General features: G+C 40.7%; 1 protein-coding gene across 7 annotated transcripts in view; it reads right to left on the reverse strand.

Moving 5' to 3' along the window:
• The window catches only part of GALNT9 (polypeptide N-acetylgalactosaminyltransferase 9), a 313,510-nt gene that overhangs the window by 19,190 nt on the left and 266,756 nt on the right, over positions 1–27,564 (reverse strand). For all 7 annotated transcript variants that reach the window (XM_080373517.1, XM_080373516.1, XM_080373515.1 and 4 more), the window contains one exon: positions 1–27,093. This exon is cut by the window's left edge and continues 19,190 nt beyond it. In XM_080373517.1, the coding sequence (XP_080229643.1) occupies positions 26,947–27,093 (147 nt within the window). In that variant the 3' untranslated portion in view covers positions 1–26,946. The remainder of the gene's footprint in view (positions 27,094–27,564) is intronic.

A 27,564-nucleotide genomic window follows, 5' to 3' on the forward strand; every position in this document is an offset into this window, starting at 1 on the left:
AATCTAACAAGCTTTGCGGCACTTTGCAAAGAGTAGCCATCATTCAGCAGAAATGTTAGAATGCCCTTTATTCCCTTTCTCTATTTTCCAGCAAGCATCCCAGGAGAATCATGAGTTTCATATTTGCTCAGGCATGAAGGGATTGTGTGCCCCTCGAGCCTTTCTATTATGATAATGCATACATAAAGGTAGGTTTTATTAATTGGAGCTTTATCCACAGGGGTTACTAAAATGAAGGAGGCAGGGGAAAGGGAACTGAATGGAAGGAAGAGTGACCCTACTGAGTAGTGATTCCAAGATCTAAAATTCAATCCTGATATACTCCCCCTTGAGCCTGCCCCTCTTTACTTGTGCACTGACTTAATGTGAACTGTTCCAGGCAGCACTGATTTTTAACAGCTCCGTCCAATTTATTGTCTTTAAAAAAAAAATAATCAATACCCCAAACTCTCCTTTGTACTTACTTTAAAAATTGCTCTCAGGCCAGACTGGAATTCATTACTGTAGCTTTTGCATAAAAGTACTTAAAGAGTTCACGCTCTGTGCCCTCCTAACAGCTCTCTGCCTGCCTAACACCACAAGCATAGATGTGATAGATTTCTCAGTATTTTCCTCATTGCTGTCAAATTACGCTACATTTCACTCCTTCTAGTTTGTGTCTTTTTATATCCATGGCTTCTATTTTTATTGCTTTTTTTTCTTCTATTTTTGCCTGTTTTAATAGCTGAGGGATATACAAGGCTGTTTTCATGGTCCCTTCTCCCAATCTTGCCACAAGCACAAGCATGACTAAACTGCCAGAGCCTTCCCCCCATCCCTACCCCCCTGAAGGTTTTGAGCAGGTGTAGAGGTGAGCTGCTTCACTTTGCAAAACAAAAGCCTACATGAAAAATGCCCTCTTGCTTTCTTATCAGCTAACCAGGCTTTTGAGAGAAGGAAGAAAATAAAATGTGGTGGCCCGCTACTCTCCTGCTTCATTACTCATTGCTCAGGAAGCCAGCAAACGCATGCTTGGAAGACAACTTGTAAGTTCTGATTTCTCAAAGGGAACATCGTCGTGAAAATGCTCCATGTTCACAACAGTGAATTAAAAAGGCACCTGCAATGGCAGATTGTCCTAATTATGCTTTCACACACTTCTAATGGTTTCAAGTGAGACATCCAGAGAGCTGCTCAGGACAGAGACCAGTCCAAAGACAATAAATACTGGGAAGAGCCCTGTCAGGTATCATGTATCAGGAAATGTGAAGAGGGGGGAAGGAAATAACTGGCGTAGGCTGGGGACACACAGATAAGCCTTCAGACATACAATATGACAGGAACTCAATACAAACATGAAGAACTCAGAAGTGCATTTCTAGGCTCCTCCCTCAATCCCCCCAAATACAAGAGGAATTTTTTCCTAACATAGTCACTGAAAACAAAAACATCACAAAACATGGACAGGTTGAAGTTATTCATTAAGTAGCAGGAAAAAATTGCTCCTGAAGAAAAAATAAGCAGACTTTGTAATTTTAAAAGTTAAGTTCAGAATTATATTAAGAAAACAACAACAAAATCCCTTCTAAACCAGGACTATTTGCTCCAACTTCATTTAGGTATGAAAAACTGAAAATTGGCATTCAGGCAAATCTGTAAGGAAATTTGTTTCCAGTTTCAGCCACCAAGCATAAAACCAGTTGTTTGCATGGCTCCTCTGTTGTGCTAGAGAAGACAAGGTATCAAATGTTCTACAAAGATCTCTTTATACCTGCTTGTATGTTAATTCAATGGAATAGCAAAGAGCAGGACTGATAAAAAGCAAATGCTTTAAACTTTCTGCAGCTTCTTGGGTTGTTGCTTCTGTCTCTGATGCTCAAGTTAAAAGCTCACAGTTAAAAATGAAAACACTTAAGAGGCATTTTCCTCCCTTTCCTGCTGGAGACTCATTCCTTCTTGAGCTAAAGGGCACAAGCAAAATATAGCTAGAATAAACTTCTTAGGATGTGATGGCTGACAGCTGTAGTTTTTAAGATGTGGTTTGACAGAGATGGGCAAAAGTATACAGTGACTTCAAGGAAAATCAAGGAAAATCAAAGGCAGCATGGAACAGGCCTCTTCCATCCCGCAGTGTGGCTGGCCCATATGTTCTGGGTATCCCTAAAGCTGGCTCCAGGCACAGAACGCTCCGAGTGGCCAACAGTTTTTGTGCATTATGCTACAGAAAAGGGAACTGGGTACTTTTCAGATCCCTGTTTTTGCAAGAGTTGACCGGGCTTGGTCCCTTCCCTCCATTACATTCTTAGAGCGTTATGTGTCTTGGAAACAGACCTCATGTTGTACAGCATTCGAGGGCTAGTAAATAAATGTGACAGCACCAAAGCAGAGCTTGAATCAGGGATGTCTGCTGCATTCCACTAACAGTTCGGGCAAAGACATTGTTTGCCATATCATACTCACACATACACATCTCAACAGCATCTGAGCACCCTGGTCTTCTGTCACAAAGCAAAGCCTTCATATTTAACCATATGTCCCCATTTAGCAAACACCCTACCAATCCGCTTGGAATGCAAGTATTCCTTAGTTGTCATTGAGCATTCCCACATCTGCCATATATTAGAAAAAGAATAATTTATTAACAAAAAGGCTTACACAGTTGGTATCTCCTCAGGTAGCTCCAGTCCTGCTGGCCCTCCTAGCTACCTCATTGCTTCAGTAGAAAGCAATAAACAACATTCTATTTCCTAATCTGACAAGTAAGGACAAATTGATTTAGAGTTTAATTACTTAAAAAAAAAAAGAAATACTAATGCCATTGTTGCCATGGCAATACATTCTCATTAGATGGAACAGAATTGGCAGTATTGGAGAAACTGTCTTTGTAACTGCTAGTCTTACAATAAAATACAATTATTAACCATAAATGCTTCTTGCTGTTTAGATGGGCAAATGCAACAGCCAATACAGTAGTCAGGGACTGCTTTTGATGTACTGCTACAGAAATCTGTGTGCTTATGGCCCTATGGGCAACTGCTGTGGTAATGGGAAAGAATACAGCCCAAACGCTACTATTTGTGTAGCATACGACAACGATGACGCATGGGTTTGGAGAACTGGGAATGGCTCCCCGGTTGTAACAAGCATGCAAAGTTTGATTACTTGATTGATCAGAAAAATATTCATACATATGTCCTGGTCTCAGTCCTTCCTAAACACTTGCTTAGAACAATTTAAACAAAACAGTGACTGCAAGTGCTTTATTGATGGAAGTAGTAAATAAAGGTAACAAACCACTGACCAGGCAGCTTGGAGCCTAACCAGTTACTGCCACAGGTGGAGGCAAGGTCCAATCTTCTGTTGTCATTAATGTGGAATCCTCACTTGCTTCCCCAAGTTCTTCTCAGTTTCTGGTTCTTCATACTCCTTTTCTCTCAGGAGCAGAGCTTAGGTAAAAAAATCTATCCTGGAATATCCATCTTGGGAATGACTGATAAAGTGATAGACTGTCTGAATATAATCACTTCCACATATTTTGTTTGAATATGACGTTGTACCTTCTAATTAATATAATTCTTTAGAGTGGAAAAATCCTACAGTTCTCCTATCATCTGAGCTCTGCCCTTCAACAGTGTTGATAGGGATACAGGAACCATAACTCAATTATTAGTGTTTTTTTTCTTTTTCTTTTCTTTTTTTTTTTTTCCCTCCCCAAAGCGCCACAGAGAGCAGAGGATATCGAGCTGGTGTATTTTTGCTGGCTTAAGGCAAGTCTTGATTTAAGTCTGTTTGCTCCAGAACCTTAAGTTTTGAGGAAACAGAAGAACATTTCAGGGGACAATATTTTCTGCATTCCTCTTACTATTTTTAAACTGATGTCAAAGATACTAAAAGCCACAACAAATAATCTCTTCTCAAACTAAGGTGTATTCATGCACAAGTAGTATGACAAAAAAATGCTGAAAACTTTGAAGCTATAGACAAATTCTTACTTAATAACCAGGTCCTCTGTCTCACATCTTGTACATTAAATGATTATGCTGAATTTTGGCAAGGGTTTGTATGGCAGACATTAGGTGCATTAATTTAGATTAAATAATCCAATTTTTCTCTTCCAGAAAACATTGCAGTGAATTGTGCCTTTTGGCAAGACTAGAATCCCTTGAGTATTTTATAAGGCAGATTTATTCCGTTATTTACTGGATACAAGGACTGCAAAGAAAAATGGCATGAAACATTTGAAGCACCCCTAAAATAAACACTGAAACAAAACAAAGAAATACTCAAATTCTTTCAGTCACAACTCCATAGCTTAATAATTTTAAAGGTAATAATTAAAATAGATTTGCATAATGAACCTCCGACCTTGAAAGAAAAAGAAAAATACCAAACCTAACTAGGGTGAGCAATGGTTACTTTAATAGCACCCATGCTACTTCCTTTTAAAACAATTCCAAAACAAGACAAAATTTTGCATCAGAGATGCAAAAACCAGAACAGAGGTTCTGCTCAGTAATGCTGTACTCTACAAAACAGTTTCAGGAGAAAAGAAGTATTTATGTTAAGTGAAATAAAATTTATTTTTAAGTTTCTAAATTATATATTTTTCCATGGCATAATAGGGAAGCACAGTATTTTCTTCCTTATACACTCTGGACAAGATAAAAAAATACAACTAAAAAAGATTAATATTACAGTCCTCTCTTTCAACTAACATTTCCTAAAATGATATTTTGTTGTGAAAAATTCATCTGGTGATGCTGAGTCCTTGTCCTTACCAAAAACCACATTGGGATTTAACACAGCTGAAATATTTTCCCTTGCTATTATCTCTGGATATTTGTCTTCTAATTATGAAACGAAAGAACATATATACGATGAATATATGGCATGCTTTCCTCTAGCCTCCAGAAGTGCACAGCACAGCATTTTATGTGGATTTGGTTTAGCTTTCTCATTTTTATTATGAAGTCTTGAAATTGGTTAACAAAGTATATGCATTTTTTCCACTTTACTGTTGACAGACACCAGGAAAAAGCAGCAGGCCAAAGGTTATGGAGGAGTTTTCTACAGGAACTTGGACTGGATCCCGTAACGTGAGCCCCAGTCTGGTTCAACAATGGTTGAATCTGGTTCAACAAACAAATGCCGATGAGTGGACATGAAATTAGAACATAGTGTGCAGTTGCTGTAAAACAGAACACCTATACCAGCACAATGTATGCTTAGCTTCTATCAGCTGCTGTATTTCATGAAGAAGGGACTGCAGTCACAGCTGCAGTAAATCAGCACCTCCAAGGCAGCAAATATATAACAGTGGGGAAAGGGACTCTGAATATTTTTGCTTTATTAAAACTCTGCTATAATGAGCTGCATAAAGGAAGACTGATGCACCAAATACATTCTGGGGTTCTTTTCTATTTGGGCTGATTTGCAAGAAATAAATCAGCTCTCATCAGCTGGACCTGCACAAACAGACCACAGTGAAGTCCAGCAGGCCCTGGGTGAGCAACTCTCTGCCTCATGTGAGTATAAATGGTACCACCCACCCACGGCTCCTCCATAGCCTTCCATCAACCCACACCCATTTAAATTCTTTCTAAATTCTCTGTATAGGGTGTGATAGTTCACATGCACCACTGTCGTCTCTAGGGAAAAAGCAGGCCACAGAAACGGGGCTATCATGCTCTTCCGCAGCTCTGTTGCAGGAGTCTTGCTCATCTGAGCTAACCAGCTAGTGGAGAAGTGCTACATCACTGACAGATGAACCATGTCTGACATTTATTTCCTAGAAATCAATATAGATGGTATGAAGAACCTAGCCAGAACGGTATAATAACATGCAGTGCAACTCAGGAGATGGAAGATATATGGGGGTCACAGCTGAATATCAGATCTGGTCCCCTCCGAGGTCAAACAGGTCCCTTGCCCAAAGGAGCCCACTAATGAAAATTTACAAGGACATTTCAAATACAGCATAGTAAGCAGTGAAATCATGAGATGGTGGGTTTCAACAAAAACCTGTCAGTGCCCTATTTATTTTCAGCTGTTTGAACTTCAAGGTGTGGAAACAATGGATAAATCTTGTGGCACATTGTTTAAAATCTGGATTGTTCAGACTGATTTGTGGGAATACAGAGAGGGGCTGTGGAAGAAAAATAACTTGGTTTAAGGTTAAGCAGCTGGCCTATATTCTGGGGAAGAAAAAAATCTCTAACTTTAATTATATTGATTTTTCTCAATGAGATCATCAAGATCCTTTAGATATTTCTAAAAGATAAAAACTACTCGTAGCTTAGAACTGTGGTTTGGAAGCATGACTTCTGCTTTTGCTCTGTGAATATATTTCTGAAAAGCTCTAAGAAAGCATGTCTATAGGTAAGGATTTTGCGCCTTTGCTTGCAAATGCGCAAGCAGACAAAATAAACTTTTCCAAGTGTTTTTCAGGAGCTGATCTGGGGGTCCTAATGGTGAGAACACGTTCAAAGTATAAAATTATGCCTTACGTTAATGGCTTTGAAATGTTCTCCACTATCAAATTAAACAGGAAATCCAAACAGTATATACTGCAGCCAGACACAAGAGATTTCCTGGGGAAGACATTACTCTCTTATTTGCCACCCAGCATTCAGAAGAAACCTCTCTGGATTTTGCTTTTTATGAAGACTAGGAAAGAGCCTGTCATACCAGCACACAGCGTAGACAACCAAAATGGATATTGGATTGTTCCTTTAACTCAAAGGATAAGCAGATAGTCATGCAATATTTATCACTAGAGGGCAGAGGAAGCAATCAATAATGTTTTCCCATGTGGGCCATTTTTCTCATTACTTTATAGGACAAATCCAGGTCTCCAAATACATGAAGCATGGATGAAATTCACCCCTTCATGCAAGGCCAGTGTTAAGACCCATCTTCTTCTACTGCCCCGCTTTGGAGGTCTGATTTTTTGCACTAATTCCTCTGCACAGGAGTGAGTTTTGGCCAACAGATACTGTTCACTCCCAAGCAACAGTAGAGTACAGGCTTCTAAATTTCACTATTAAGACTGCTCATGTAGGAAAAGACAATAATGTTCAATAGCTAGTGTTTAAAAAAAAAACCAACCCCCAAACGCACACAAACCTAAACAACAAAAACCTTACCTCAGCCACGACTTGCAAGTTAGGAATAGTCAGTCTTTACTTAGATACATCAATCTGTTTACCTTCTGTTTCTCATTCTTTCCCTACTTCCCTTCCTCAAATCCAGATAGATTTATTCTTGGTGCTAACAAATTTCACCAGCTACAGCTAATTATTCCAAATTAAAAACAGGGGGAAGGAAGATTTAGGAAAGGATATGAAGATACCTAAACAGAGACTATAAGAGGTAAATACCCTTCACATTGAATTGATAATACCTGGGATCATTAACGAACTGGAATTGATTTGTATGGGTTACATAGTAGGTGCTGTATTTTTTCAAAAGAAATCAAACAAATTATTCAGATTTTGAATTCAAGTCTTAATGATAACTTATTAATAAAAATGCCACCCAGGAGCAGTTTATTTTTTGATAGCTACAGGAAAGAAGAAATATGTCCAAGCTGCGTGCAGTTCAAAAAACACACACTGTTGCCCCTAATATAGGTATCAAACCAAACCCCCAGGTTTCAACCTTTAGTGAAACCTCTGTGTTTCCTTTACTCATGAAAAAATAACATTTGGCAAAATGTCATAACTTTGCTTTATGCTGCTGCTTTGAGGATTGCAACAATATAGATATTTTCTTGAAGTGTCAATTTAATTAATTTCACAGTTCTTTTCATACTTTCCGTTGTTGCCAGCAGCCCTTGTACTGGAGCAAAGCAAACACACAACTCCCAGAATGGAAAACTGCTACTTTTTCTACTTGTAAAAAAGAAGCAAGCAAGCAAACTCTCATTTTGAATTATTAAATTAAAAAAAAAAAAAAAAGTGATGCAGAGAAAAGTCTAGTACACCCATACAGCCAGCTGGGCCACACTGATCACACCACAGTCCCTTGGGCTCACGCTTTTATGATTTTGACTGATTTCAGCCTTTTGCCTCTGAGCCTGAGGAGAAGTAAACCACATTTACACACAAAACACAATCTCATATAACTCTCAGTGGCCTGTATAGAATCCCATAGAGAAGGGCTCCTTATTTTGAAAGCTGTAAGAAAGATAACAAGGGATAGATGTAGGTCTCTTAATTAAACCAAAAAGTTACTTTAATGAATGAGTGTTCCACTCATAGTGGGAAAACACTATACTTCAGTGATTAAATGAGAGACCACATTGTCATGCAAGAGATGGAGGCCATTTAGATTCCTCACGTACTCATCTCTGTACAGCTAAGGCAACAAAATCATTGACTGCAGAAATTATCATACAGAAGCAACCATTCCAGATAAGGCCACAGATTCAGTAATGGGTTATCCACAGAAACCTGGGCTTTCCAGGTGAAGAACAGTTGCACAGCACGATGCAAGCATTGCAGGTACTGCATTTCGCCCCTGTAGAAGTATTTTACTGCTGGACAAACTGAGGCATCTTCCCCTCAGTCTTCAGGCAAGCAATTAAATGGAGCCTATCCATTTAAGCGCTGCAGTCACAACATGAGGTTTATGCCTTCAAGTTTCACTTCTGACAGGTTATCTGTCTCCTGTGTTGGAGGCCTAAGACCTACTGAAAACAAGGACGTCACATCTTTCTCTTTGCTCAGCTAATGAGCAAAACCTGATGTACATCAAGTCTCTTTGGTGCATTCCTTGCTTATCTTACATGTATGCAAAATCAGGGCTACCTCTCTTCTTTGCAACCCCCGCCTACCAGCTGCTTTGGCCATGGCATTCTGGTACACAGGAACACAATGGTACTTTGCTTGTCATTAGCATTCTTGCCCTTAATACCAGATAAAAGGTGCATACCCCAGCTGAAATAATACATTTTTTCCCTCCTTTTGCTCAAATATTCTATCTTTGCACATATGCCATCATCAATAAGATTCTGATTGATGTAAGAGGACCTTCTCTGATAGAAGCCAAAGGTCACCATCACTGAAGGGCACCAGTAGTGCTAACATTACCAATACACACTGTTCAGCTGAGCTTTAACGTCATCAGCCACACAAGAGCACAGGGCAGCCCACTGTGTGCTCAGAGTTCAAAGAAAAAGCTACTGCAGGCCTCCTGTAAAATATTTTTCAAAACGCGTAGCTGGTAATGTCTTCACATGTCAAACTGTTCAATCACCGAAGTGTCCTATCCAAATATAAAGTATATATATACACAACTAGAAGTTAATTTCAAAAGTATTGCCAAGATCATTTTGTTCAAGAAAAATATCTTTACAAACCCAAGAAATAAGTGAAATTTTGCCACTGCTTTCTCCCACCAGAGAAAGGACACCCCCCCCCCCCACCCCCCCAGATTCAAGCATACAAAGACATTTTATAGATGAGTATCATTTTTGTTGGACATTCCAATCTGACTTTTTTTTTTTCTGTATTTCTGAAAGACTTAAGTTAGTGATGTTTTGGCCTTCCCCCCATCCACCAACCAAGTACTGCATCTTTCCATGGGCTTTCTTTAGCTTCAAGAACCTCTTTTTTTTTTTTAAGTTAAAAGCTTGTAAGTTTTTAAATTAAAAAACCCAACTTTGATACAAATCTAGTTTTATTGACATGCTAAATACTTAGAGACCAATTCTTATAAACGCAAATATTAGCAACAACAAAAATATCTCTGCATCCACTCCAAGCTGTAACATCATAGCTACCTATACTCACCCCCTTCTCAAATTATTTATAAACAAGTCTCCATCTAAAGCTAGAGACAAGAGAGACTAAATTCATCTCAACTGAGACATCTCAATTATTTAATTAAAAATTATCCTTGGACATGCTAATCCTGACTTGGGTTTAGTTTGCAGTCTCAGAAGAAGAAAGTGATTACTAACACAAGCAATTCAACATCGTGCAGTAATATGGTACCTCAAGTGTATTTATAAAAAGGAAGGTATTATTAAAAAATAAAGAGCTCCCAAGCTCAGACTGAGTATGTAATTACAGTTGATTATGAAAGTCTGTCATCATCATAAACTCACTGAGAGCAATTGCTGAACCAGTAACAGGAACGGTTTTGGCCCTCAGGAACAAGGGGATAACGCTGCTATTTGCTTTCCCCAGGTCTCCAAGGATTACTGCTCAGACTGAAAAGGGTAAGAATTGATTTCATGTGGGCTCCCACATCCAATCTGGGATTTAACCTCTGTCTTTGAGTGGTGGAAGATGACAGTTGATGAGGTCTGCTTTGGGGTTAGACAACGGAACACGGGAAGGTAGTGCCGTGTACTAATGCAGCAGGAATAACTAGCAAAGAACCCAGGCTGTGCTCCCTCCTCTTTGCTGCGCAGGTGTGGCAGCCACTTCTCAGATGCCTTCACTGCTTCCTAGGCTCTGAGCCCTGACTTCCTTTGATGGAGGAGAAATGCAATTAAAAATGGTACCTGTACAAATTACCCCCCCCCCTTTAAAAACCATTTTTACCATTGAAAATAGTATTTTTACAGAAAAAAGAATGACTATTAAAAAAATGCAACAGCCATACTAGTAGGGGCCAGCTAGCTTCAACATGGGAAAAGCCTCTTATTTCTTCTTGGTGTTTTAGCTAGGTATAACTAAGGCTATGAGAGATCTTGGTGTCATAGGCAGTAAAACCAGAGCCTACTTGAAGGATATAGGGTCAAACCCTCTTCTCTGAAAAGAAAATCTTTTGGAGCCAAAATGTCTGGATTTGTTTTTTTAACAGCCCATTCCTCTAAGGCGGTCTGAAAAATAAATCAATCCATTTAAAAACATTTTGTGGCATTATTTTTCACTCACATCCATTAGCATAATGCAGTGTCATCACAGCTCCATAAATTTACAGTTTCTAACACCTTGACTCAAAAAGGATCTTCCTGTCAGCATTTTCCTTTGTTTGCAAGGACAAGGTGAGGACAAAGCCTGTTTCCCTGAAACTGTTTTCCTTTCCTGTGATTGAATGCAATGCTACACAGCAAGAAAGGGGTGCAGAAAGGAGTAGGTATCTGGCCCCACATCATTATAGTGCCCTTTTGGGAAGCAGGCAATAACCAAAAAATGCTTCCCCTGAGGTGACCACCTCAAGCTTCAGCTCCGCTTCTCCAGAGGCTGTGGGACTCAGAGCCCACCCAGCCACTAAGCAACACCACTGCTAATTAATTACTGCACCTCCAATGCATCCCCAAAAAACCTGCAGCCTGCATATTTGTTACAACTCAAATAATCTTTAGCACAGTAAGCTGGAGTCATTAGTTATTTATTCCCTGGCAGTGTAGGTGGATAATTAGCGCACAATTTGAGGTTTTCTAGGCATGACAGCCTGCTCTGATAGCTGCCCCTAGCCCTGATTAAACCTCTACCTCAGATCTTGCAGCAGCATCTCATGTGAGAAAATTCCAGGCCCTGCCAGTGTCAGGTTGCTGTCTGCCAGTTTGAAACCGTTGTGTGTTCTGGGGTTTTCTTTTTTGAGGAAGAGTTTATAATTGTTTTTTCCTTTCTCCTGAAGTTTTGACTAAGCGTTGCTTTGCATCCAGAGCACCTGTGAGAACATGGATGCAGCTTCAGGGGAACAAAAGGGATATTACACTTGAGGCATTAAAATAGTGTTATGAACCGAGACACGCACAGGCTTCGGAAAGGAAAATAAACATTATCTGCCTGCTAGAGAAGGAAAAGTGAATTCAGCATATTAAGTGTGTTAAGGCTGCTCCAGCCCACACGCCATGAATATGCAGGCGCCATTATGGCCCACCCATTTGGTTTGCCCAGGCTTTTTGCCCCCTATACCGCGGTGCCCGCCACCTCGCAAGAGTGTGTCCTGCACCAACTGAAGGTGTTTGTGGTGCTGCTGCTGCGCCGGGCCTGCCTGCCGGGAGCAAGGCCGCACAGGCCTGCCTCGGGACACCGGCGGCCACTGGGGTCAGCCGCATGCCTCAGCTGCAGGCTCAGTGACACGGCCCCATTCGGGGGGCACATGCTGGGGTTCTCCTCCTTTTCCCCACTCCCCTGAGGGAGGCTGGGGCTCTCCCCTCTGTTAAAGCAGCTTCCCCAGGCGGGATGGGGGCAGAGGGGCCGTGCAGCACCCAGCGGCCCACGCCGGGGCCGTAAGGTGCAGGCCAGGCTCCTGAGTGCTGCCCTGAGTGGGGTGCTGGCCATGGCTCCCGGCATGGCAGTACGCCCGGTTCCTCAGCCACCAGCAGCAGCTGGGGTTAATGAGGTATTGGTTTTGCAGATGGTGGCAGCGGCAGGGTTGCTGTTTTCTGCCAGCGGCGCCCAGATTTGGCCGCTCGTTCTAAGCAAGATCGGCAGATTTTATACAGTGTGCTGGGAAAGGTCACAGCTCGCTGAAGTCTGCGAGCCATATTGTCGTCCCCTTCACCCCTCAGTTCACTAAATGCCAGTTAGCTGAGCAGCCTCTGGCAACAAATTAAAACCAGTGGCATAAAATGGACCATAATCTCTGATTCACAGAGTGGGGATTCTGTACAGATACTTGTGCAAGATTTTTCCACTCCCATACAGTACCTTACTGAATTTCTCTCCACACTGCTTCTCCCCAGTCTGTTCCCATTCTCCTGCTGCCGGTGCTGTGGCTGAGCGCACAGGGACAGGTGGTGGCGGAGCCCAGGGCCCCCCCAGAGCCCAGGTCCTGGCAGCTCACTGGGCACCAGAGCCCCTGGCCCGCAGCCCCCAGCCAGGACCAGCACGACGGGCACCCGAGGAGGGAATCCAACCCCGGCTCACAAGAAAGAAAGGTGTCTGGCTGCTACTCATGCTGTTAGGCTCCTCGGAGATTTTTTCGTTTATCTTATTTCACAGTCTCGTCTGAGGGCTTTTTGGACACGTCCTGAGTTGCAGTGGAAGGTGGCCTTGTTACTTCCCTGCCGACGGCGAGGCCTGGCAGCCAGCCCCTGCCCTGCCCACCAAGTGGCTCCGCTGGCACACCCTCACCGCAGGAGACAGCACAACTGCTCTCACCCCGCCTGGCCCGTAAATCATCGCAGCACTATCAAAACCAGCTGGCTGCAACCGGATGCTTTTACCATCCTATCCCCAGGTTAACTTCAGTAAGTAGTTCCTGCGCCTTACCCCAGCATGGTCACCAACCCTCCACAAGATTTCAAAGGTTCAACTACTGTTCGTGCTGTTTCTTCATACTCTTTAGACCAGTCCCTCTGCTGCATCCTTCTCCTTGTCTCTCCTACCTCCAGGGCACTCTCTTTCCCCCCTCTGCTTCTTCCAGGTCTCTCTTCACTAGCTGCCTCTCTTCCATACCCCTCAGAGCTATTTAACTACTTAGCAGGAACCAGCCACAGCTGCACCTTATCCCCATCAGCCAGCCCACAGCTGTATATTATCAATGCTAATTAACCTGCCTTCATTCCTCTATAATTCCTCTACACCTGTACATGGCCTAAAGAGCCTATCTTGGGTGCCACCAAAGCACAGGGAATTCTGGCAATTATGTTACTTATATTCCTCTGTGGATATAGATTTGACAAAGGCATCCTTGACAGAGCCTGGCTTCCAGTGTCCAGTTCAACACCTCAGTCCATAGCTGTTCCACAGATGTCGGCTACATGTCACCCAAACTACCATCACAAAATACTACCTCTCAGCATCTTAATAAATACACTTCTTTCATTCCTTGAACTGATCCCTTATTACATTTCAGGGGCTAGCTTGCAGAGGACAGGTTCATTTGCTAATACATGAATCATTATTGCTCCGAGCCTCTGAGCTAGCATTTTTATGAGCATGTTTCAAAATGTATTTGATTGCTGTTAGAAATCATTTTGGTTCACACTCGACAACCAGGCCAACCTAAGCCAATATGCTGTGCCTGGCACTGTGAAAGGATGTTGTGAGAATTTAATTACCAACTGCAAGTTACTGTGCATATGGTGAATTCTAAATGTACTATTTCTTTTATTTTTTTTGCCTCCAAGATAAAAACACCCAGTTGTTTAACTCCAGCTTATTAAGATTTCTATCTAGCAGTTCTGATAAAGTTGTTTCAGATTGTATACCCTACAGAGAACAGCACGCTGCCTTTTCCTATCCATGAGCTGCTTGCAGACCATAAATGCCATCCAAGCCCAAGTAAGTCCTCTTTGTCCTTCTGTAAGCCTGGTCTACATGTTAGAGATTAGAGTTACTTCATTGCCTTCATGTAAGAAAGCTTTTGGGAAAAAGTTTGGTTTATGTGATAAGGTACAACAAAACATCACTAGAATACAACTTCTTAGTTCTGGCAGCAGGAGTCTCACCTTGGGGAAGGGGGAGAGGGGGGCGGCGGTGGTGCAGATTGTGCTGATGCTCTTCTGCTGTTTGGCTCCTATACACTTTTGTGACATGAAAGCTCCATGCTGTATGCCACACTGATATATACACACTGAGTAAATAAAAACCTTATATTAATCAGATTTCATCAGCACGTTAACAAGAGGAGGAGGAAGATTTTTCATAATGTCTTGTATTAACACAAACAGTACTATTATTAATACAAACAAGCACAAACCCCATGAAAAATTCAACCCTTATATGCTTCTACTTCTACACCATGATCATACTTAGTATTCTTTCCAATGACTTGACTAAAACGCCTTGGGCCCTACTCTATGTGTATATTCCCTTGAGCATTTTCTCCTGTGGAATGTATCGTGTTCATCACACTCCCCGCCGTCCACCAGCTCACTTTCACCTCTGGGAAAGCTCAGCGGTGCAGCCTGGGTCACCCTTGTTAGGAATCTGGCACCATACCTTCCGAGCACCCGGCTGCCAGACCCACAAAGCAGCAGGATACCAGCTCAGCCAAGCTCAGCATGCAGTAGAAACAGGGCAACCATAAAGAGAAAGCAGAAGGAGAATTTCAGTGGGAAATTTCTCCAGATAATAAAATAACATATATGTTTATAGTTTAGCTCCTTCCCCTTGTCTTTCCATAAACCATGTCACTGCACAGAGCTTCCTTTTAGGACAAACTTTTTCCACATTCAGCATCATGGACTGACTTAGACACATCTTCTTACCCGTAAGAGCTGCATGCTCACAGGGATGGAAAAAATAAATCATTAAGTAGATCCAGAAACCTCCCTCCTGTTGGTGGCTTTTTTCTCTCCTTTGTTTAAATTCCAGTGCTGATCTGCTTTGTGATGTTTTAATCTTGAGCAGTTAGGATTGGAGGGCCGGATATAAAGAGTGTGATTTGAATTTATTGTAGAACAGAGAAACTGCTATGGATGGTGAAAAGCAAGACTGGAAATCTGGAGTAATGATGCCAGAAACAGAATCATAAAAACTAATTCAGAACCAGCACCCAATGAAACATGTGCTGACTTCCACCTCAAGACACAACCGGAGCTGCTCCTGAAAAACCCACTCTCTCTAGGTGACACTTCTCTTTGGAAGAGGATTTGAAGGGGTTTGGTAATGTGCTGCTTGAAGAAGAACACCACTGAAGTAGAAAAGACCTAGGATAAATGTACTGTGTAAATGTGCACTAGCTATTCTGAAGGCCAGAAAGTTACCGTTGTGCTTAATTGTGGGTCTGAGGGGGCACATTCTCACCCACCATATTGCATTCAATTACATCTAATTTCCTCATAGCTTAACCGTATCTGCTCAGCATTAAAGCCAAAACTCCACTGAAGATCATGAGCCACTTTTCCCTGTGTGTATGAATAATGGAGGAAGCACATCTTGTCATTGCTTCATTCAAGAAACATGGTATTCACCCTGCTTTGTACTGACTTCCACTGGTGAACCACTTCAGCGAGGCTTTTTGCCTTAGTGGCTTTTAGACCCTGAGAATTTCTGGAGAGGTAAATGGAAAGAGGAAAAGGAAGAGAGCTCTTTGCTCCTGGGGCCTCTTTTCCCTCCAGACAGACCCATGAATGATGAGGAGCCTGACATTCTCCTTGGTTAAGTGTTTAAAATGAGCTAGGACAAATTCAGTCCTCATCCTCCCTGTACTGCAACTCCTCTTTGTGAGCTGGAAGATACCTTACAAAGATACTGCAAAACCAGGTTCGTTAGTGTCTGTGACACACTCAGATATATAATAACGAGAGTCACATCAGTGCTTAGAAATTTCTGCAGATGCTGTGATAGGCTTCTGATAGTTTACTTTTGTGCCGCTCTCTTTGGATTTCGATTCTCACTATGAAATGCTTGAAGGAACTGGAGTATACATTTCAAAACAGAAATTAAGAGCACCAGCTTACTTTCTATGCTTGCCACTTCAACAGCTCTTTGATTCTTAAGCTTACAAAACCAAAACAAATCCTGAAACCTGTATTTTATCTTTTCCTTTGGTGCTGTGAGCCAAATTTGCTTGGTATCTTCTGGTCCTTGTGACCACAATAAGCATGTTAGGCCTCCAAATTTTCACGAAGTCCTCAGGCCAAGCACAAATTAACTAATTAGGGCCTTATTTTTCTAAGTAGCCAGGTTCTTCTACTTGTTTGGGATGAATCCTTTGCTGATGTGCAAAAGAACAAATCCGTAAGACAGGATGAAGCTGTTTACATTCACCTCAGACTAAATTTTTGGCTGTATTTATCAGTGCATTTCAAAAGGAAAAGGAAGAAAAAACCCCCTAAAAGTCCAGCATTTTGCCTTGTGCTCATGCAAAGAAGAAAGTTCTTCAAAAACTTTAGAATTATAAGGTTTTAAATAGGTTTAATAGTTACATGGAGTTCCCTTCTACTAAACCGAGTGAAGCACTGGTATAAAGAACAAGAAGAGCCTTGTGTCACTCCAGCCTGATGGATCGCAAAAAGGGTTTCTGAAATGGTTTCAGACTTAAGGAAAGAGCTTTGGCTCCAGGATCAAAATATAAAGCAGGCTCTCAAGAGATGAAAAGTGTCCTGACTTTTTTCTGATAAGGCTGAACACAACACAAATCCCTCAACTGCCCCTAGGAGCCCACTGAAGCTTTGAACTTTGCTTCTGTTCAGAAAAAGGCAGCAGCACAATGCAGTATTCTCGGCCTCAGTATTGTGATAGCTTGAGACTGAGGGCATGGCTTGGACATGCTAGGATGTATTCAGAGAACTTCAAATAAAAACTCCAACAGAATAATCCAACATGTACCCTTCCAAAGAACAAGTAAAAACATTTTAAAAATACCTATGTCCCTTCAATAAGCCTACACTCTGCTCTCAAGAGTGACTCAAAATACCATGTAAAAAGAGAAAAACTGGACCTGAAGTTATGTAGGGTCAGATTCACAAAAATATTTAACTACTTAGCTTTAGTGAGCTGGACCTCAGCTGATCTGCTTGACTTGCATTTTGCACCCTTGAAGCAGATTCTGTTCTCGTAACTCTCTGCCATTTGGTCAGCAAGACGAGAGCATCCACTGTTTGTCCAGCCTGGACCTCCTCTTGAAGAGAGCAGCCAGCCAGGCCAGCTCCTTGTTTACCCATACCATCCTGAACAGGCCAAACATCTTGCTAACTGGTTTTTAATACAAAACCTCAGCCTTGCAACGGAAATAGCAGTTTCTTCAATTTCAAGAAATCATTTTGCTGTTTAATTTCCTCCTTCTTGCTGATAGGTGGCACCATGTTCTGCACAGAACACCAACACTTGAAGCACATTGAGAATTTCAATAGGCTTTGGCAAATGTTGCACTGCTAACACACCACAGCATCAACCTGTGTGTGTTTTGGAGCTCTATCAACAGATTAGGCAGCTTTCACTATAATAAACTGTAAAAGCAGAAAAATCTTTCCTGAATTCTGATTAAAATCTCTTTGTTAAATCTCAGTTATTCATGTCAAGAACCCAGGGCCTTATCACTCAGTGAATTGCTGTATGTCAGTTCGCACTTTTCAGATTGGCAGCGCAGCTCAGCCTCTCCCGTTAACTCCCACTTTTCCAATTCAAGGAAATACTGATATGCCTTGCCCTTCCCTTATCATCCCATTTCCACAACTCCAGGTTACAACGCTAAACCACAATCTTTTCCCTGGTAACTTTTTCTGCCAGCTGAGCCCTCCCAAGGGAGTCATGTTACAGCCACCACTGTCAGCAAGGTAAAGGCAGTTCGGAAGTTCTGCCTGGCTTTTCGAAAACAAATAATAGACTCTTAAAAATTGTACATATGGTCTAATGAACGTCACATCACTTCGCTGATCATGCCCTTACCTCTAAGTTCTGCAAACGACAGAATTATTTTTGTAGAAGGCTCCTTTTGCTCATGTAGGTCATCTACATTAGTAACATACCTGAAAATAAGTTACATAATTACATTAAGGAAATAAGATAATAGAAGCAGGTGAGAACAACCTGAAAGGCAAGTTGGAGAACTGTTAGGCAGTAGAGATAAGCTTATGATAAGAAGAACACAGTCCAGAAATATGTTGTGCTAAATTTGCATGAAAAGGGCAGAGTTGTTTGCTGGTGCTTAGGATTATCATTGGTTTTTGGCACTGAAGTAAGGTCTCTGATTTGTTCGCAGGTTAGAAATGTTTCATAAATCTAGCATGAATAGGGGTTGTTTGCTTTTACCTCAACGATACAGACGGGAAAATACCTCAGTCCTTATTTTCTTGTTTTAAATTCCAGATAACCAGTCCAGATGCAAGGGCTAATAAAAGGGTGAATACAGGTACTCAGCTACATTACAGTAACAACAGCCAGAAGAAAACTAAACAAAAAAATAACCAAGCAATGTACAGGCTGGAAAGTCATTATCGCTGCTACTTAATGCTCAGTTATAGGCACATATTCGTGATTTGCAATTGATTCATGAAGATTAATTGATCAAAAAAAGAAGAGGGGTGGCTACATTCATAATATACGTTCTTCACAGTGAAATATCTGAGAATTAGGATAATTTCAGCCGTACAAATGCTGTCAGATGCAGAACTGCTGACAAAATATTTATGTGAACCTAATTTTGCTGGATATTATTCACAAAACACTCATTCTAGCAAGCATATGGTACCTTTAAAGGTGGTATTTCTCCTTCCAAGAAATGCTGGCTTGATTATAACTGGAAATTAAGTCCACAGAATGCCTCAGCTAGCAACAGAGCAACAGTTCTACAGAGTCCCCAGTGTGGATTTACAAAGAAATGCCTTGCCCTAAAAAGACTGATCCTGGAGACGGGGTTAAATTTGCCAAGGCTGTGTCAGGCTACTCCTTCTGAGGCCGGCTGTGGTGTTGCCCACCTGAAGACCACAGGCAACCCTACCTCCTCTGGGTAAGTGAGGGAACCACTTAACAGCTAGCTGCCCTTTGACTCAGCCAGTCACTGTCTGCAGAAATCAGGAAGGAGAAGGCTTATGCAGCACTCAAGTCTCACTTGGTTAATTCAGCTGAGCCAGAGGCATGCAGGAGAGTCAGGAACGCAGAAGCACATTCAGTCCGGTCACACAACTGTAACCCATGGGTGGGCCCTACAGCCTCCTAGCAGGAGGAGCGGGGCAGGGAGTTCTTTTTAGCAGAATGAAAGAAAGCATCAGATACCTTCTCTGATGCTCTGTGCACTTTGATCACAAATTGCAAACTTTGTCCATACACACTAACAGAGGAGGAACAGTTTGGCTGAGATTCAAAATCAATGTTAAACCCAGTAATTTATGTTTGGTACTGCTCAGCAGCTCAAGAACCCGATCAGTTCTCACTGTGCTATCACCCAATCCAATATATGACACAGAGCATCTGCTTGTGCTTTCACGATGTTTGCTAGCAGTACAAAAAACCGCATGTCACTCAACCAGTTCTGAAATATATTTTAAAAGAGGATGACAGAGGTCAAACCAAGAAGGGTGTTAAAAAAAGAGTTGGCAGCCGTTATTCACAGTTTTTTTGCCATAAGGGAACTACAGGGCATCCTATGGAATGAAAAGCAGACATACTGACTCGCAGCAATAGTGCTATTTATTACAACAGGAGGCTGTGACATCCAGAGATAACACTAGATTAAATATGTACAGGCCCACAGTAGTTATTAAATCTAATGGTTGGATCAGTGTGTATAGCCTCTGGCTTGGGGAATCCTTCCCTTTTGAAATTAGAGGGAGATATATTATGAAAGGATCATTCTACATTTTCCCTGTCTCCTGTTTCACTCTTCTGAACATCAATTATCGACTGTTTTCAATGATGAGGTGATGGGCTGTGTAGATTTCTGGTAGAAGTATGACAGTATAGAAGGGAGTTCATAAGCAATTCATATCTCCTTTCTATTGCCTTTGGGCAGATAAAAGTGACTTCAGAAGCAGAAAAAAAAAGGCAAATCAATAGCAACATCATCAGTTGCAACAGACCAGCTCTACAGATGGTAAAAATTACTATAGTAGCCACAACTTCCTTGGCTGCAGTAGAACAATGACATTTTACACCATCTGCAAACTGGCCTCTCGGTTGATGTAGGAGATTAGGTCACAGGGTGTGGGATCTCCTTCAGTCCTCTGTATTAACTAGGCAATTTGGGAAGCTTAAGTTTTTCTGTTTCTTTGGTCATGTTCTTTAGAACAGTAACACATCAATGACAGATCAATTGTGCTCTTACACATTTGAATTGCTAAAACATAGCTCCAATGCACAACTCCTAGAAAGAGAACACTTTCATCATCAGCTTCCTGGCTGCAGCTTGATAACGTATTTTTCCCCATGGTCCCCAATGATTTCACAGGAATGGTGATTGCAAGGTCAGAATTTTTTTTTATGGGGATTTTTTTAATCCATGTTTGAATGCTTCTTGTGGAGCATTTAACTAGTCCCCACAGGACCATTCAAGAGCAGAGCTTGTACTGCTGTGTGGATTGGTACCTGCAAGCATTACACAAGTATGTCTTTGTACTCGGGTAGTAAGTCAAGCATCCCCTCAGGTCTGCCAGTCACGAGGCAATCACAGTCTGTACTATTATCAGTCTAGTTTTGGATGCGCACGCTCAGGGGCTCAGTCTCTAATGAGTGTGTGGTGATGCATCTCCTCCGACATGCACAGAGCTCATCCGCTTTAGAACAGCTTGCAGTCTGCTGCAAAGCATGCTGTGCTCATCTCAAAAATGGGCTGGCTACCTTTCAGAGCAGACTACATGCGATTTAAATTTTAAAGTGCATGTTTAGCTTGCTTTTCTAGTTTTCCTTTGTAACAACTTCAAATTTTAATACAAGGTGTCCAAATGTACAATGATAAAAAATGCAGCTCATGTCAGCAGTAAAATGCATAGTAATTTATTAACTTTTCAAGTGTAAATACAAGTTGATTTGATGATGTGCCACATAATGAAAAATTATTTGCAGTCACAACTTGCATTCTAGTTGCTGCCTTAATTTTTTTTTTTTTTTAAATTAAACTTACTACAAAGAGTTTGAAAACTATGCAATACTTGTTGATGGCCAATAGAGAACTGTAAACCTATGAAAAGTAGTAAGCATTTCTTCAAGCCTTTGAAGAATGCTCTTGATTCAGAAATTCCGTTCTTCAAAATCAGGTTACCATATATTGCTGCACTAGGGTATTTATAAGTCTGTATTCTTGGCCAAAAACCCCATAGTTTTTACTTAGGGCAACCCATGAACTCAATACCTTCAGTTATATATCATTAACGCTTTCATAATGTAATGTATTTTGTGAAACCGTTCTAAAATCCATTACAACGTATAAGGAGGTCACTATATATCTCTTTTTTCTAATGCCCTTGATGGCTGGGGCATTGTGAAGACACAGCTAAAGTCTTCACACAGCATAAGCATCCCAGATGTTTATAGGGATGAGGTATATTCAACAGTTATCAAAGTAAGAGAGGGAGATTGTAAAGAGAGAACCTGAAGCTAATTCATTACATTTTTAGAAGATGTAAATATTGACACACTTTATTGCCAAATTCACTGAGAATTATTAGCTATGTAATTTCATTATTCACTCCTTGAGTTCCGTTATTTCACTAGGTAAGCAGACTCCATCTCTAGGACAATGCACTCGATGCATTAATATTTCAAGAATATCCCCGTCATGACACAGGAAGCTATAAATGCATGATGCACATACTTCAGTAGACCACAGTGCCAATTAATGTATTTTCTATTAACTCAGTAACTGCAACTCTCACCTTAAGTCCACTAATGTCACACACACACAAAACCAAATTGTATCTGCAAAATATGATTTAGAGGTACACACACTACAGTGGTCTCTTGAATCGGTGTTCCTGATGAAGCAATACAAAAATGTGTTAAGTTTGGGATTCTTTCCAGAGAAAACAGAATATTATGTTTACTTTGGTAGCATTTGGATCTAGAGACATGTGAAGACCTGATCATTCCTTGGTTTCTAAGCAGCTTGTTAGATGGTTCTTCCAATTTGCAATATCATCTATTATCTGTGGCATGACCCCATGATTGACTTTAGCAGTAAGAAGAAAGCAGTCAAAATAGCAGCAGTCAAAAATGGAACATCATTGCTAGAAACACCTTCAATTAAGTGAATTCTGACAGTTGGTCCCCTTCCCAAAGCCTTTCATGAAAAAAATCAAAGGTATTTGTGTCCTAACTGAATAACAATAATGTCAAACTCCCTCTGAACTTCAACTTCTGTTAAAGTTCTCCTTACAACCCAAATCGCTAGGTCCCAAAATAGGCCATAATGTGCTTTAGTATGGCTGTTAATGAACCATTTCAAATGAATACTGGATACTGAAGGAATTACATGCTGTGTAATTGATCTAAAGAACAGATTAGGACTGGTGCTATTTAATTAAATCTTATTAGCTCTGGCTTAAGTACTTAAAATTGCAGCTGTCCTGTGTCAGATAGATTACACCCCTTGTCACACGGCAAGTGAGGTTTTCATCGACTACACCACAGTTTTTAAAAAGGCACGGGCCGATGGAATATAAACAAAGGACTGTGAAGGCCTGATCTTCAGACACACCAAGCCCCAAATTACTCACTGAAATGAAATAGATTGTTCAGCAGTTTCAGAATACGTACAAAGACCTGTTGTTAGTTTCTACATTTTTGTCTTAGTTCTATGGAACCCGAGTTTAGCTTTTTGGTTGTGGAACACAAACCGGAAGAATATTCATGCCTTATGGATCTTTACGTAACTGCAGGAGAACCCAGCTGGGTCCTTCAACACCACCTTTTTAAACTCTTCTTTCTCTTTGTTGCTTTCCATTGGAGGTTAGCATGCCTTAGGAACCAATACGCCAATAAAGCTAGAGGACAATTTTGGCTGACAAACAAATGGCTTTAATCAAGTTAAGAATGAATTAAGCTTGGAAAATAGTTTATAGCTCTCCAAGGAGAAAGGGCTTATCACACACAGCCCCCCCCACACTCCCAGGACTCAAATTAATTTTTAGGCATCTTGACATGCTTACAAAAGTATTTTTTTTTCCTGGTTTACCTTTGACAGCAGTGTACTGGACCTGGTGTTCTTTCTTACTTCCTATTCTTCTGTCCTAGGATCTAGTATTTAACTCCATAATCTCCTAAATCAAACAAAATTACAATTGAAGATTTTGATCTGAGTTTTCTCTACAAGGCATAGTACACTGTATTAAATACTTTTCATAATATCTGGACTGCTGCACTGTGGGAAACAAGACTGAAAATTTAAAACAACATTAAGCAGGAGTTCAGATCATACTAAGAGGTGAAATGCTAACAAAAGACCCATAGACTTTGGTTAAAACAGATAATACTCAAGGCTTTTTTTATTATTATTCCTTTTATGAGAGAATATTTAAGACCCTCTCACATGCAGAGTCACCATGTTAATACCACAGCCAAAGCTGTGGTTCATACAGATAAACACTAAAGTAAAAATAATCCAACAGATGTGTTTTCCAAATATAAGAAATTGTTTCAGTAAATCTTAAAAAAATGACAATCACAGAAAATACCAACTCCACTTTTAAGAGTTAATTGAATTCTTTTACATTATTCTGTACATCTCAGAGCCATTTACCTATCAACAAAAACCTGCTTTCCTTCTTACACTGAAAGTCTGGTTCTTGCAAGTCTTCTGTAGCCTGTGGCTTCAGCACTCAAAGCTTGCCAGGACTGACCACTCTCAGTTAGACAGTGTGGCCACATTCACATGTTTTGCATCGGGCACTGAAAACGTGCAGAGGCAAAATTCCAAGACAACCAATTCACATCCCTTATGGTGGCATCAGAGCAGAGGGCTGTCACGCTTGCTTGAAAACTTTGCCAGTAAACACAGATCTACCTGGTCCTCTCAGCTTCCAAGCTCCTAAACTGCAAATGCTAAACTCCTTTTAGGATAGTAAATTTAAAATCTGGTATTCTTCCAAATATTCAGCCTTCCTTTTTCATATACCAAGGATTTGAAAGGCTTGCTGCCCTACTGCTAATCAAGGACCAAATGTAGATTGTCAATTCAAGACAAGGAGAAAAAAAAAGGGTGGGTGGGGGTGGGAAGCATGTGGCATGTTTGCTTCTGTTCAGTATAATAACTTTATATTCTAATAGTTAGGTATGTAGTAGTCACCCTGATATATAATTACTTTCAACTTCCAGCCATCTTCATATAAAATAGTTAGCACTTACTCATTAGAAAGACTACAGATGGTCTAAATGACCTGTTGTGTTACTCGCCAAAAAGCTCACCTGGTAAAACGGTCCTTCCCTTCTTTTGCCTTCTCACCTCCCTCGACCAAATATTTCAAGGAGTAAAACTCTGTCAGAGTAAACAAAAGAATACAGCTTTCATGCAAATTAAAAGGGAAGACTGTATCTGGAGAGTAGATGAAAAGTCACTTGCAAATAGAGCTCCTGTACAAAGCATTCAACACCTGCTCCATAGAGGGTAACTATCCTTTTAAGTTCTCTAACAGGTTAACACACGGAGGTTAAATGCAGGGCAACGGGCAACTGCTCCTGATCCCTATTTACCCTGAAACTTTCTGCCTGATTGAGACTTCCAGGAAGGCTTGAATACTGAGTTTGTCCATGATTTTTTACTGTATTGTCTGATTTCTTAAAGATGCTACCTGCCCCTGCAGTTCTTACTACACCATTCAAGAGGCTGTGTCCAGCTAACCATAAACACAGCATTTAAAACATTTTTATATTTAGACTCTCAACCAGAATTTTGTATTCATGTATAACCTGATCCACATGACAAAGATCAGCAATTAGCCACAAATAAACTACAGAAGAATTGGCTTTGTATTACATCTTGCACACTCTGTTTCAAAAATAAAATTGGGGCAAAATCTAGCAATATGCTCTCCAGATACCAACCAAGAGTTGACAAGAACTGATAGATTTTGCATGTTAAAAGTAAATATTTTATTACATATCATGCCCTTGAAAAATTAACTGTTTCCATTCTGTTTTGTTCAGCATGCCTTGAAATAGCAATGGCAAAAGCTCTTCAAGAAACAGATCACCAAGATTCATGGTACCACAGTGTCTGCAATTGCCTATTTTCCTGACTCAGTAAAACAAGATTTTTTTTTTTAATTACTATAAAATAGTAAATAGTGAAGTTAACACACCATCTCCGTCTCTCCTTCAGTATGACTGAATCTTCTGCAATGAAAAACTGTCTGCCATGGCCCCACGTCCAAAGCCCGCTGACGCTGGCAGCGGTCATCAGCTCAGACAGCCTTTTGGATAAGGTCTTGCCATTGCTCCGCCTCCCTGTGCACAGACACTGCTTGAACCACTGGCTACATTCTTAAATTCAGGTTCACAAAGATGCTGTCAATGGGTCAACTACAGTAAAATATTTATATTTCAAAGTAACAGTATTTATATATGCTGCCTAGTTCGTGCTCTAATTTGTCCTCTTATCACTAGGTTTATGTTTGTTTTTCAAATACTGAAAAGACTTTGTTGGTTTATTCAGGAAATCTGTCTAGACAGTGCTCACAAAGCGTATTTGCTCACATTTGACATTTTCACAGGATGGGTAACAAAATGGAAGATTCAAGTTGTTAAATTCCACAGATGGTGCCTAAGTCTGTCAACTTATTTTCAGAAGTGACAAGGATGCAGCTTCCAGGCAGTTTGTGGCACAGCGCTGCAGGATAGGAACTTTGCGGGCCAGCTGAGGCCTCTAGAAATCCACCCATCTACTAGGATGTTTACTGCCTCAAAAGTTAAATAGGCAAGTGCTATATTGTGATGCCTTTATAGCCAAGAAATGTGAAATGTGGCAACATAATGGAGCATGTGGCTATTTTACCTATTCAGCATTTACCTGTGTCTAACTAGAAGAGGTCTCTCATGCTGCTTTTTAGCAGCTTGAAGGTTGAGAACCACCTGTAAACATTTGCAGAACAGTCTCTTTGTAGAAATAGAGACTCCTAAACCATCAGCCTTGAAATTTATCGTACATTATATTATATTTCCAGTGCTATTTACAGATCAGATTGTTTAGTACAATGGACCAGACATGCTGAAAAGGTAGGATTTTTCCAGTCCCCTTATATACGAAGTACAATAAAAAAGGCACATGATTATTCACCACAGGAGTTGTGCACCAGTCAATAACTTAAAGCTAAAACGCTACCCATCAGAGAACTCTCTTTATGAGGCAGTATTAGGATCTCTCCTTTGAACTCATCATAGAAACATCTGTCTATAATTCCTCTAGGAGAGCTGAAGGAACCCACTCTTCTGTTGTGTTCTCATCTTCAGCAGATTTCCAAATCAACAGAAAACTCCTTTTCCAGGGAATGTCAAATAGGGCATGTATGTGCCTGGTGGGTGCGTCTGTTTGTTTGTTTCTTTGTTCCTTTGAATGCCCAACTATGGAGGATTCTTGAGAGCCAAGACCTGTTCAAACTAATTTGCTTTAAGACAAATGCCTTGCAAGATATGGCACACTGAGCAATGGACAAGGGCAGGAGAAGCAGCTGCTCGGCCCCAGCAATCAATGTCGGCCATGTTTTATCCAGTTTCTAATCATCCATTTTTGCCCCGAGCACCTTTGTACGACTAATCTGAGCCCAAAATTTGCATCCTTTGACATTTCCACTTCTAGGCAACGGCCAGTGTCTCTGCTGATGATTGGACCATTCTGAGAAAAAAGAAAAAGAAAAGAAGAAACAAAAAAGAAAAAAAGATTTAGAAGAAGGAATATAAAAGGTGAAAAGACTAGAAGGAAAATAAAGCTAGATCTGTAAATCCCTAGAAAGCACTGTAAAATGCCCAGGAAGTTCTGTATGTATCAAGTGATAAAAGGCCCTAGAAAGCGCTAGAAATTCCTAGAAGTTAGTCTATACAAAGTGCCAAAACAATTCCTTGATAATTCTAGATTTAGGAATTGCTAGAATATTTCCTGGAAATCACTAGAAAAACTCTAAAAAGCACCAGAGAATCCATACAGACCGCAAGAAACAGGAAATCCCAGAAACTGTAAGGATGTCTTCAAAAATCCTAAAAGTTATTTGAAAGCTCTGGATCCAAAAATTCATAGAAAGAATTAGAAAAAGAAAGAAATAGAAAAGTACTAGAAAATTTCTAGAAACAAAAGCTCCTAGACCTGAAC

This window comes from Falco punctatus (genome assembly GCF_963210335.1).
Source record: "Falco punctatus genome assembly, chromosome: 1".
Taxonomy (NCBI): Eukaryota; Metazoa; Chordata; class Aves; order Falconiformes; family Falconidae; genus Falco; species Falco punctatus.